Genomic DNA, 13,687 nt, shown 5'->3' on the forward strand with positions numbered 1-13,687 from the left:
GTGGTGGTACATGCCTTCAATACCAACACACAGGAGGCTGAGGTAGGAGGATCAATGTCAGTTTGAAGCCAGCATGAGACTACATAGTGAATTCCAGGTCGACCTGGGCTAAAGCAAAACCCTACCTCAAAAAACTAAAATAAATAAATAAAGTACATATACATACTAGTAGTATGGATATACGGACTTCTCCGATTAATTTCACTTTTATTTTGATATAGGAAATTTCGCTTCATAAATCAGGACTTTTCTTATAATTCAATAGCTCTTACCTCCTGCCAGCATTGCAGTAAGTACTATTCCACAGGACCAAACATCAACTGGTTCTGCATGAAATTCCTTTCTTTTTAGTAGCTCTGGAGCAACATAAGGCAAAGTACCACACATCTTGTTCAGTAAGCGTTCACGGTTATTATGTCGAAATACTGTAGCCAAACCAAAGTCAGAGATTTTCAAGTTATCTAATTCAAAAGAAAAGGCCATCATTAGATTAAAACAATTTGCAAACAGATACAGAAATTAAATTTTACTGAAAATATCACTGGTTTTACTTAAAGGTTTGTACACATTTTCTATTGTAAATGATAAGCATAAATAAGAAATTTTCCACAAGAACAATTAAAAGACACTGTCATTCATATTAGGACTTAGAAAAGACTTCATCTTCTCTAAATATCAAATAAAAAAAAAATCTGGGGAAGCCAGGTGTGGTAGCACATGCCTTTAATCCCCGAACTTGGGAGGCAGACATAGGTGGATCACTGTGAGTTCAAGACGACTCTGAGAGTACACAGTGAATTCCAGGTCAGCATGGACGAGAGTGAAACCCTACCTCAACAAGCCAAAAAAAAGAAGAACGAACGATTGGGGGGCTGAGAAAATAGTTCCATGGTTAAAGGTATTTGATATCCCTATCTTGCCCTTTCAAAGATATCCACCATTCCTCAAAAATATATTTGATTTCATATGTTCTTGAATTTCATATAAGTAGATCACATTGTTCATTCAAAAACATTTTTTAAGCCAGGCGTGGTGGCACACGCCTTTAATCCCAGCACTCGGGAGGCAGAGGTAGGAGGATCTCCGAGAGTTCGAGGCCACCCTGAGACTACATAGTGAATTCCAGGTCAGCCTGAGCCAGAGTGAGACCCTACCTCGAAAAAAACAAACAAAAAAAAAAAAAAAAAGTTTTTTAAGCCAGGCGTGGTGACGCACCCTTTTAATCTCAGCACTCGGGAGACAGAGGTAGAAGGATTGCTGTGAGTTCAAGGCCACCTTCAGACTACATAGGGAATTCCAGGTCAGCCTGGGCTAGAGTGAGACCCTACTTGAAAAAACAAAACAAACAAACAAAAAAACAAAACATTTTTTTTCTCCTTGGGCATGGTGGCACACGCCTTTAATCCCAGAACTTGGGAGGAAGAAGTAGGAAGACTGCCACAAATTTAAGGCCACTGTGAGACTACATTGTGAATTCCAGGTCAGCCTGGGCTAAAGCAAGACCCTGCCTTGAAAAACCTAAACATAAACCAAAAGGAGAAAAAAACCTTTTTCTCTACATCATTTTATTCCTAAAATCTATCCATCATTGCTTGTTGACTATAACTTATTCATTTTATAACTATCTTATTGCTAAAAGATATCTGGGTTATTTCCATTTGTAAGGGTCACAACTGTAGGCATTCTGTTACGTATTTTTAAGGCAGGTAGTCATCAGTGTTTATTATACTTTATTATAATATGCTTATTATATCATAACTATGTATGAAATACTTATCAGTGTTTAATATGCTATATTATAATATGCATAAAAACTTCATGTGAAAAAAAATGGGCTATGAAACCAAATAGAGTTCTCAAAAGAAATAATACAGATGGCATATAAACATCTAAAAAAATGTTCGATATCCCTAGTCATCAGGGAAATGCAGATTAAAACTACATTGAGATTCCATCTCACTCCTGTCAGATTGGCTACCATCATGAAAACAAATGAACATAAATGCTAGTGAGGATGCAGAAAAAGAGGAACCCTTCCACACTGTTGGTGGGAATGCAATCTGGTCCAGTCATTGTGGAAATCAGTGTGGAGGTTCCTAAGACAGCTAAATATTGATCTACCATATGACCCAGCTATAGCAATCCTAGACATATATTCTAAGGACTCATCTCACTACCTTAGACATACTTGCTCAACCATGTTTATTGCCACTCTATTCACAATAGCTGGGAAATAGGCCCAGCCTAGATGTCCCTCAACTGATGAGTAGATAATGAAGATGAGGCACATTTACACAATGGTAAAGAAAAATGAAGTTATGAAAGTTGCAGGAAAATGGATGGATATGGAAAGGACTATACTGAGGTAACCCAGGCCCAGAAAGTAAAACATCACATGTACTCTCTCATGTGTAGATCCTAGCTATAGATGATTGGACTTCTGTGTGAGCAGACAGAAAACTCAGTAGCAAAAGCCAGTAAACTAGAAAAGAGATATAAAGGGAATAGAAAGAAATGGAAGGGGGTACTTAATAGAATGGTATTGTATATATGTAAGTAGAAGAATAGATTAATGGGGGTGAAAAGGCCTAAGTGAGGTCAGGGGAAGAGACTGAGTAAGGGAAAGATAGAGAGAGGACTAATCAAAATCTAAGAGGATATAAATAAGTCATACGGAATTCTACTTTTTCGGACAATGAAACACTCAGGAGCTGCAGATTGTTGCTAGAAAATTTTCAGTGCCATGGATGGTATAACTTCCAGTGAGTTGTTGGCCAGAGAGGTCCCTCATGCCCCCAAAACATTACAGGCCATTGCCAAGGCCCTTAGTTTCCCACCAGGAATAGATGGCAAGACCATATTGCTGAAGAATCCACATACTTGGGCTGCAAGGCCACTGAGAAATCCTGCTGGAACTGAGCTGATAACCTCCTCCATGTAGACCAGCTGACAGAAAGCTGGAGGATGGCATTCTTCATGCAGTTCAATGGGAGAGAAAGAAATCACCAGTGAAGATACTCAACAGTGGACACTGCAAGCCTTATATTTGGCCAGCCAGGCCAAATGAGCCAATGGGTGCAATAGTGGCACATCTGTCATGATGGAAACCAACTGCCCTCTAACTGGACTGGAGGCCCACTCCATGGGAAGGAATACATCCCTGACACTGAAAGTCTAAAACAGGTGTAGCCATCAGCCCTAAGGGGGAAACATCTGCTGCTGTGTGGCTAAATGTATATACTATACTCATCAAAAGCACTTCTCTTAATGTTCATACCCATATATTAATGCTACTCTCACTTTTGGTAGAGGACCTTCTCTTTTTGACTTTGGGATGACTCAGAAGGCATCATGATGCTGGGAAGAAGTGACAGAGGAGTGCTCAGCACTGAAATGTCTCTATCACACCTTCCAAGGCTCAGGGTCCACAGTGGAAGAGGTGGCAGAAAGAAATTAAGAGCCAAAGGAAGGGTAGGTCTCCTTACAACGTGCTCCTCCAGACACAAAAAGGCCTGGAAATCCATAACCTCACAGTGCCTGACACTACCTACACAAGACCATCATAATAGAAGGAAAAAGATCATATCAAAATAAGAGAGACTGATTAAGATGGGGAGGGTATATGATGGACAATGGAGTTTAAAAGGGGAAAGGGGGGGGGGGGAGGATATTACCATGGGATATTGTTTACAATCATGGAAGTTGTTAATAAAAAATTAATTTAAAAAGTCACAATAAATAAATAAAATAAGCCAGGCATGGTAGCACATGCCTTTAATCCCAGCACTCGGGAGGCAGAGGTAGGAGGATCGCTGAGAGTTCGAGGCCACCCTGAGATTACATAGTGAATTCCAGGTCAGCTTGAACTAGAATGAGACCCTGGCTTTGTATAAAAGGGGGTGTTCAATCAAGATTCAAAATATTCTGAATAAGACATATGAAAATCTACTCTCTTGAATAATGGCACATCCAGAAGTCATAGATTGTTACTAGAAAATTTTCAGTGCCAGGGACTGGATACCATCCAATGAGTTGTTGGCCAGGGAGGTCCCTGTTCATTATAGGCTATTGCCAAGGCCCCTGGTTTCCCATGATAAAGAGATGGTAAGACCCTATTGATGAAGACTACACATGCTACAGCGGCACAGTCTGCAGCCTTTTGGGAGACAGAAGTCATCAGTGGTGAAAACAGTGGACACTGGAAGCCTCACTTTTGGCCAGACAGGCCAAATGACTGAACGAGTACAACAGTGGCATATCTGCTCTGGGGGAAACCAATGCTCTCTAATTGGACTGAAGGCCCATTCTATGAGAGGGAATACATGCCTGGTACTGAAAACCTAATCAAAAGCCTATGCTAGGGGAGGTCATGAGCCTTAGGGGTATAAGGCCTGCTCTTGTCTGGATAAATGCATATATTACTCTCACCAAATTGCCCTGAAAGCACTATACTTCACGATCATACTCATATATTAATGCTACTCTCACTTCTGGTTAAAGAAGCTTCTCTTTTCAGATGGTAATGACCACTGAGATGACCTAAAAGGCAACACAGTGCTGAGAAGAAGGGAAGGAGGAGTGTCCAGCACTGAAACACCTTACACCCTCAAGGCTTAGGGTCCATTATGGAAGAGGTGGCAGAAAGAATGTAAGAGCCAAAGGAAGGATACCACTCCTTACATACAACAGTCTGGACAGAATTTGGCCTCGATATCTCACAGTACCTAGCAATACACATACAAGACCCTCATAATAGTAGAAAAAGATGACATCAAATTAAAGGAGAGACTAATGGAGAGAGAGAGGGGATATGATGGAGAGTAGAGTTATGAGGGGAAAAGTGGGGGAGGGGAGGGAAATGCCATGGTTTGTTGTCTGTAAGTATTGACGTTATCAATAAAAATTTATATATTTTTTCTTTTTTTAAAACTTCATGTGATTGAGACAAGGAGATGGGTCAGCAGTTAAAAGTGCTTTGCCATGTGAGTATGAGGTCCTAAGAAGGAATGAGCTTACATGAAATGCCCAAGTTCTTTTATTCCCCAGTACTCACATAAAAAGTAGGTATGGCCCTCACATCTATAACTCAAGTTCACACAAATCAGGGCAAGGGGAGAAGAGGACACTACAGAGACAAAAAAAAAAAAAAAAAAAAAAAAAAAAAAAATGCCAGCTCTAGGTTGAATAAGAGATTCTGTCTCAAGAAAATATAGATAAGCAACAGAGGACACATGACATTTACCTCTGGCCTTCACACACACACACCTAAGGTACATGCATCTGTACACACACTTTCACACCCTACACATATATCACAAACCATACCACACATACTCTACACATACCAAAAAAAAATTGCATGCTAAATTTCAAGAGCCTTTTTCCTTTTTTAAAAAACTGTACAGAGTAATAGGTATCTTTTTTGTTTGTTTTGTTTTTGAGGTACAGTCTCATTCTAGCCCAAGCTGACCTGGAATTCACTATATAGTCTCAGGGTAGCCTTGAACTCATGGCAATCCTCCTACCACTGCTTCCCACGTGCTTGGACTAAATATGTGTGCCACCACAGCAGGCAATAAGTTTTTTGTGTTTTTTTTTTAAATGAGCATTTTGGGTTACCATATAAAGTAACAGGTTTCATTAGGGCATTTTCATGTGTCATTACATTTTCTTAAATTTTAAATAAAAGTAAAGAACACTGGGTGTGCTGTAATCACAGCACTCAGGAGATAGAGGACCATGACAAGTATGATCTATATAATGAGACCTGGTCTCAAAGACAAAAACAAATCTATAAACTAGTCATGGTTGTTCATGTTTATAATCCAAGCAAGCAGGAGGTTGAGGCAGGAGGATTGCCACAATTTCAAGACCAGCCTGGGTTACAGAGTAAGACCCTGTCTCAAAATAAAGTAAATAAGCAGAAAAACAGACAGAAATTTAGGACAGCACTGGGCGTGGTGGCACACGCCTTTAATCCCAGCACTCAGGAGATAGAGGTAGGAGGATCACTGTAAGCTCAAGGCCACCCTGAGGCAAAGTAGTGAATTCCAGGTCAGCCTGGGCTAGGGGGAGACCCTACCTTGAAAAAAAAGAAGAAAAATTTAGGACAGCAAATAGCAAATGCTCAATATACTTAAGAAAAAGTATATAGAAGCTGGAGGGCAGGACTGAAGTTGAGGCTGTAAGGTGCTTGCTGGAAAAGCATGAAGACCTGAATTTGGATCCTAGCACCCACATAAAAGCTAGGTATGGTATTGTGTGCTTATAATCCAGTACTGATAAGGTGAAATATCCCTAGGGCATACTGCTAGCCACATGGTGAGCTCCACGATCAGTGTGAGACCCTGTCTCAGAAAATAAAGTGGAGAGAAATTAAGGAATATCCTCTATACCAAACCCTGGTTCCACATGCACATACACCCATACACAGCCACACACACATGCAAAAAAAAAAAAAAGAGGCCAGGGATATAGCTCAGTAGAATGTCACTTGCATTAAATATCCAGTGCCAGGGGCTGGAATGAAGGCTTAGCAGTTGAGTGCTTGCCTGTGAAGCCTAAGGACTGCAGTTCGAGGCTCAATTCCCCAGGATCCATGTTAGCCAGATGCACAAATCTGGAGTTCATTTGCAGTGGCTGAAGGCCCTGGGGCACCCATTATTTCCCTCTTTCTCTCTGCCTCTTTCTCTCTCAAAAAAAAAGGGCTGGAAAGATAGCTTAGCAGTTAAGTGCTTGCCTGTGAAGCCTAAGAACCCCGGTTCAAGGCTCGATTCCCCAGGACCCACGTTAGCCAGATGCACAAGGGAGTGCACGCATCTGGAGTTCGTTTGCAGTGGCTGGAGGCCCTGGCGTGCCCATCCTCCCTCCCTCCCTCCCTCCCTCCCTCCCTCCCTCCCTCCCTCTCTCTCTCTCTCTCTCTCTCTCTCTCTCTCTCTCCCTGCCTTTCTCTCTGTGTCTGTTGCTCTCAAATAGGTAAATAAAAAAATGAACAAAAAAATTAAAAAATATATATACATATATACATGCATGTATATGTATGTATATAAATACCCAGTGCCAGGGGACATTGTTCTATATCTAATTTACCTTGAATTTCATATACCTACCATTTTCCTCCTATGTGCCAACTTTGTCAAAAATACATCATGTATCTGTGAATATAAATATCTTTTTGCTAAATGCCAGGTACAAACTATGAAAAATTTAACAAATTAGGCAGCTTACTCAATGCCACGCATCAAGAATGAGATGACCTGGGCTAGAGAGAGGGCTTACTGGTTAAGGCAGTTGTCCACAAAGCCTAAGGGCCCAGGTTCGATTCTCCAGTACCCACATAAGTCAGATACACAAGGTAGCACATTCATCTGAAATTTGTTTGCAGTGGATAGAGACCCTGACACACTCATTCTCTCTCCTTCTCTCTCAAATAATAATTTTCTTTAATTAAGTCATGTATGGTGGGATACATCTTTAATCACAGCACTTGGGAGGCAGAGGTAGGAGGACTGCTCTGAGTTGAAGGCCACTCCGAGACTACAGGTAGAGTGAGAACCTACCTGGGGGGAAAAAGTGGGGGCTGGAGAGATGGCTTAGTAGTTAAGGCATTTGCCTGCAAAGCTAAAGGACTTGGTTCGATTCTCTGGGACCCATGTAAGCTAGATGAACAAGGAGGTGCATGCATCTGGAGTTTGTTTGCAGTGGCTAGAGGCCCTGGCGCACCCATTCTCTCTCTCCCTCTTTTTCTCTCTCTCTCAAATAAATAAATAAAAATAAAGTTTAAAAAAATTATTTAAAAAAATGAGATGATCTAAATTATACTGAACTTCAAATGTCTCCTTAGCTCAAGCCTCAAATCCAATCATGGCTAGTGGTAACAGTCCTCCAGCAGGAGAGCTCAGCCATGGAAAGGAATCCCATTTTGTCACCCCACATGACTCAGAGGGCTGTGGACAGGCACCATCTTAAAGAACCTAGGTGCTGGGATGAAGTTCAGTCAGTAGGTTACTTACCCAGACTGCACAGCCCTGGATTGATTTGATCCCACTAATACATGAAACTGAGCATGGTGGCACATGCCTTGCAATCCCAGCACTCAGGAGGGAGAAACAGGAGAATAAGAAATTTAAGTCATCTTCAGTAACATAGCAAGTTCAAGGCTAGCCAGCAATACATGAGACCCTAAATTAAACTTCGGGTATCCAAGCCCTAGTTTAAAAAGATAGTGAGCCGGGCGGGGTAGTATACTTTATTCCCAGCACTTGGGAGACAGAGATAGGAGGATTGCCATAAATTTGAGGCCAGCCTGAGACTACATAGTGAATTCCAGGATAGCCTGGGCTAGAGTGAGACCCTACCTTGAAAAAATAAAATAGATAATGTTTTATAGATAATGATTGTTTGGGAAAAGACTTTTAAAAAAATTCTTATATTTAGAAACTGGCTCAGCGGATAAAGTCCCTGCTGTGCAAGTGTGTATACCTGAGTTTGGATTCCCCAGATCCCATGTAAAGATGGACACAGTAGCACTAGTACCTGTAATCCCAGCATGCCTAGGGCAAGAAGGAAGGTTGAGACAGGAGAATCACCTGGAAGCTCCTGGGCCAAGTAGTCTAGTGAACATGGCAATGAACAATGTAAACAATGAGACCTTGCCTTCAACAAAGTAGAAGGCAAGAACCAGCACCACACAGTTCTCTTTTGACCTCCAAATGTATGCGATGGCATATGTGCATGCATACACATGAATACCCACATACATGTATACACAAAGTTGTTCTAGCCAGGTATGGTGGCACACACCTTTAATCCCAGCACTCAGGAGGCAGAGGCAAGAGGATTGCTATGAGTTCGAGGCCAAATGAACTTCCATTGTTTTAAGTCAGATTTCTCTACCTCATCCACAACTACATCATGAAAACCCTGTGAAGTCCAAGTATACTGAAGCTCCCAAACTTCCTTGACTTCTCAGATCTTTCTGTCCTGAAATTTCAATAAAATGAAAATGTTGATCAGACCTATATGAAAACAGTAACAAAATGCTAAACTTACCCCTTTCATCCAAGAGAAGATTTTCTGGCTTAATATCCCTGTGAGTTATTCCCATATCATGCAGATAAACCTAAGGGGAGGACAGAGACCCACAAGAATTTGACACTTTATTTATAGTTAAGGATTTTAAGTAAAATGAAAAGAGGCAGCTCAGGAGCTGGGCAGATGGCTCAGACTGTACCTACCACCCCAGCCATGAGTTGATGGAAGAACCTCTGTGCATCTTGTTCAGGCATGCCTATGTCTGGCTCTGTAAGAATTAATTATAATAGTTTGTTGAAAAATATAATCAGGCACCAACCATATAACAATTCCTGTCTAGACACCTATAATGGTACTTAATCAAACAGAAACTTATACTATAGACAAGACTCAAGTTCAATAGCAATACATTACTTAATAACTCACATTTTCCCATTCCTTATATATAAAAAAAAAAAACTAACGTAACAGGAAAATTTTAAAAATAAAAATTATCATCCAAACCAAGAATACAAAGTATGCCTTGGAAACTTCTATTTTGCTTATATTAACCCTAACCTACTTGGGTTTCCTTTCTTACAATTCTTCACAACCCTATCCTTCCCAGTGCTAAAATATTAGTATCAATGAAAAAGTCTATTACTGCCTAAGCCAATTTCAGTATTTTATCAGATTTAAATCATATTCAGACTACAAAGACATGAGTGCCTTTTCAATTCCTTCAGGAAACATTTTATTTAGAAGTGCTCTACTGTCAGTTATCTTTTGGTCTCTCATTCATTCTTTTTTTAAAAAAAAATTATTTTCATTTATTTATTTGAGAAAGAAAAAAAAGAAGCAGTGAGCGAGAGAATGGGCATGCCAGGGCCTCTAGTCACTGCAAACACACTCCAGATGCGTGTGCCACCATGTGCATCTGGCTTATAAGTACTGGAGAATCAAACCTGGATCCTTCAGCTTTGTAGGTAAGCATCTTAACAGCTAAGCCATCTTTCTAACCCTCAATTATTGATTCCTTTCATTCCTCAACTCAAAAATCAGCATTAGAGATTCTAGTGGTTACTATTTAATAGTAAAATCCTGTTTAAATAAAAAATTCATAGCCAAGCACATGTAGTGGTACACAGCTATAATTCTAGGACTCAGGAGGCTGAGGCAGGAAGATTACAAGTTTGAGAACAGCCTGGGCTACATACCAAGACTCTGTCTCAAAACAGTATGTTGGGGCTGGAGATGGCTTACTGGTTAAGACACTTGCCTGGGAAGCATAAGGACCCAGTTTCAACTCCCCTGTATCCATGTAAACCAGATGCCCAAGGTGGCCCATGTGTCTGGAGTTTGTTTGCAGTGGCTACAGGCCCGGGCATGCCCATTTTCTCTATCTCCTTTCTGCATACAAATAAATAAATATATATTTTTTAAATATGTTGAAGCCAGGCATGGTGGTGCACACCTTTAATCCCAGCACTCGGGAGGCAGAGGTAGGAGGACCACTGTGAGTTTGAGGCCACCTTGAGACTACATGGTGAATTCCAGGTCAGCCTGAACTAGGTGTGTATATATATGTTGAGCTGGAGAGATGACTTAGCAGGTTAAGGCACTTTCTTATGAAGCCTAATGACCCAGGTACAATTCCACAGGACCCATGTAAGCCAGATGCACAAGATGTATCTGGAGTTCATTTGCAATGGCTGGCGGCCCAAGCATGCACATTTATTCATTCTCTCTCTCTCAAATAATAAAATAAAATAAAAAATGTTAATAACAATAAACTTAGATCCATGGTATCATTATTACTGTTCAGTACTATTCAGTCTGTCATGCTTTTAAATCTATACAGAATAATTAGTAAACCTACAGAGTTTACTTAATTATATATGGGCAACCCTAGGAAATTCAAAATTATTTTTCTTAAAGGAAAAATAAAAGTCTATTATTTTATCTGTAAACACATGCAATAAGTGCATGTAACTAGAACATCTAAAATGAAAAAAGTACATAGGCAAATGATGTATTACATTTATGAGACTTTCTCACAAAACTAGCTTATAAAACAAAATCACAAGCATGGTGGTGTACACCTTTAATCCCAGCACTCAGGAGGCAGAGGTAGGAGGATCATTATGAGTTCAAGGCCACCATGAGACAACATAGTGAATTCCAGATCAGCCTGGGCTGGAGTGAGACCCTACCTCAAAAAATTATTACTGGGACGGGCGTAGTGACACATGCCTTTAATCCAAGCACTCAGGAGGCAGACATAGGAGGATTGCCGTGAGTTTGAGGCCACCCTGAGACTACATAGTTAATTCCAGGTCAGCCTGGACAAGAGTAAAACCCTACCTCGAAAAACCACCAAAAAAAAATTTATTACTAATATAACTTGAATTTCTTTCAGTGATTCTATTTCATGAATTAGTACAAGTTGTAAATAAAAAGATAATTATTCTAATTACACTGTTGCATAATCAACTCAAAACAAGCAAAAGCCTAAGCCAGGAGTGGTGGTACATGCCTTTAATCCCAGCACTTGGGAGGCAGTTAGGATTGAGGAGAACCACTAAATAGTGAATTCCAGGTCAGCCTGGGCCACAGCGAGACTCTACCTCAAAAAAAAAAAAAAAAAAAAAAAAATATATATATATATATATACACACACATATACATACACAAAAGAACTAATTGCTTAACTAAAATTGAAAATACAGGGTTAGAGAGATGGTTTAGCAGTTAAGGAACTTGCCTGCAAAGCCCAAAGGACCCAGGTTTGATTCCTGAGTACTCATGAAAGCCAGAAGCACAATGTGGTACATGCATCTGGAGTCTGTTTGAAGTGGCTAGAGGCCCTGATGTGCCCATTCTATCTGCCTCTTCCTCTCTCTCTCTCATTTACTCTCTCTCAAATAAATAAGTAGGATTGAAAATATAGTTTGGAATATGGTTTGACAGTAGAGCACTTGACTAACCAATGCAAAGGTCCTAGGTTTGATTCCCAATGTCACAAGAAAAATAAAAGAAACTTGTTTGAAATAAGTATCTTAAATGTTTTCCATACCTATTCTATCAAAAAGTTCTCCTCCACTACAGTACTCCAGAAATAGATACTGGATATTGCCTTCTCTCCTATGACCATAGAATTTCACTACATTCTCATGATTTAACATTTTATTGATGCAGATCTCCTTCTTAATATTTTCCGGACAATCTATGGCACGCTTCATGTCTACAATCTTCACTGCAACTGCTTCTTCGGTTATCCTATTCACAGCAAGCTGAACTCTAAAAGAAAAAGGAAGAGAATGGAATTTCAAAGGGGAAAGTGGGGGGGGGGGTAGGAATTACCATGGGATATTTTTTTATAATCATGGAAAATGCTAATAAAAATTTAAAATAAATAAAATAAAGAAAGAAAGAAAAAAAGTAGAAAAAGAAAAAGGAAGAGTTATAACACTGACATCTGAAGTCTACTTCTCTTAAAACTTCAAAAGATAAGTGGCTTATGTCTGTAATGACAGCAAGATGGAAGCATTTGCACAGCAGTATCCAAGGCCAAGGGCACCCTGGGCTACAAAGTGAGAAACTACCACAAAAACAAGCAACAAAAAACTTCAGGACTAGGGAGATGGCTTAGCACTTAAGGCGTTTGCCTGCAAAGCCAACGGACCCAGGTTCAATTTCCCCATCCCCACATAAAGTCAGATGCAGAAAGTGGCACATGCATCTGGAGTTTATTTGCATTCTCATAAGTAAATAATAAAGTAAATTCAAGCCAGGCATGGTAGTGCATGCCTTTAATCCCAGCACTTGGAAGGCAGAGGTAAGAGGATCACCATGAGTTCAAGGCCAGCCTGAGACTACATAGGGAATTCCAGGTCAGCCTGGGCTAGAGCAAAACCCTACCACAAAAAAAAAAAAAAAAACTAAGTAAATATGACATATCCAAAACTGTTTTACCTTTACTAATTTCTCCACCAAGGAAAAGGAAATCATTTCTACTATGTTCTCAAAGAAAAGGAAATGAGAACTATAGCTTATACTCCAAAAATGTAGTTATCTTGTGCATCTAAGACATTTAACAAGTGCTTGATAAAATTAACCAAACTGAGATAACAGCAATCCTAGATCACATCACTTACACACATAATCTACTCATTCAACAGCATTTCCCCACTTTCATTTATTAATCTCACACTATATATATGCCTATGGTAATTATTTTAAGCACCTCTGAGTAGGTACCATCATCACTATCCTACAGATAAGGAGGCACACTATGACATTAGACTATGTGCCCAAGATCACAAAACAAGCCAGTATCTGATAAAGTGAAGATCAGAAACCAGGTTAGAATGTCTCCAAAGACTATTCATTTGCTCATTTAGTCACTAGGCTTAAATCACAAGGCTAAGTGTTTTGTTGGAGAAACGTCTTTATTAATTCTTTACAATCAATCAATAAAATAAAAGCAAGTGCCTGGTGGTTCAGGCCTATAATCTCAGCTACTTGGGAGACTAACAAATTCTAGGCCAACCTAGGCAACTTAACAAGACCCTGTATCAAAACAAAAGAAAAAGAACAGACATCTGTTTTAATAGGGGCTGAAAATATAGGTCAGTATTTGCTTAGTATGTGCAAGGTCCTGATTCCCAGTATC

The 13,687-nt window shown here is 39.9% G+C and overlaps 1 protein-coding gene across 6 annotated transcripts in view; it reads right to left on the reverse strand.

The window, feature by feature from the left end:
* Chek1 (checkpoint kinase 1) overlaps nt 1-13,687 on the reverse strand; it is a 32,412-nt gene that overhangs the window by 17,597 nt on the left and 1,128 nt on the right. For 5 of the 6 annotated variants that reach the window (XM_045146388.1, XM_045146387.1, XM_045146385.1 and 2 more), the window contains exons 3-6: nt 12,089-12,312; nt 9,237-9,301; nt 9,052-9,121; nt 273-461 (exon numbers count right to left, since the gene is read on the reverse strand). In XM_045146388.1, coding sequence (XP_045002323.1) covers nt 273-461; nt 9,052-9,121; nt 9,237-9,301; nt 12,089-12,312 — 548 coding nt within the window. The remainder of the gene's footprint in view (nt 1-272; nt 462-9,051; nt 9,122-9,236; nt 9,302-12,088; nt 12,313-13,687) is intronic. The other variant, XM_045146389.1, reaches the window with a different exon arrangement.

Source organism: Jaculus jaculus, chromosome 3 (assembly GCF_020740685.1).
Source record: "Jaculus jaculus isolate mJacJac1 chromosome 3, mJacJac1.mat.Y.cur, whole genome shotgun sequence".
In the NCBI taxonomy this organism is placed as follows: domain Eukaryota; kingdom Metazoa; phylum Chordata; class Mammalia; order Rodentia; family Dipodidae; genus Jaculus; species Jaculus jaculus.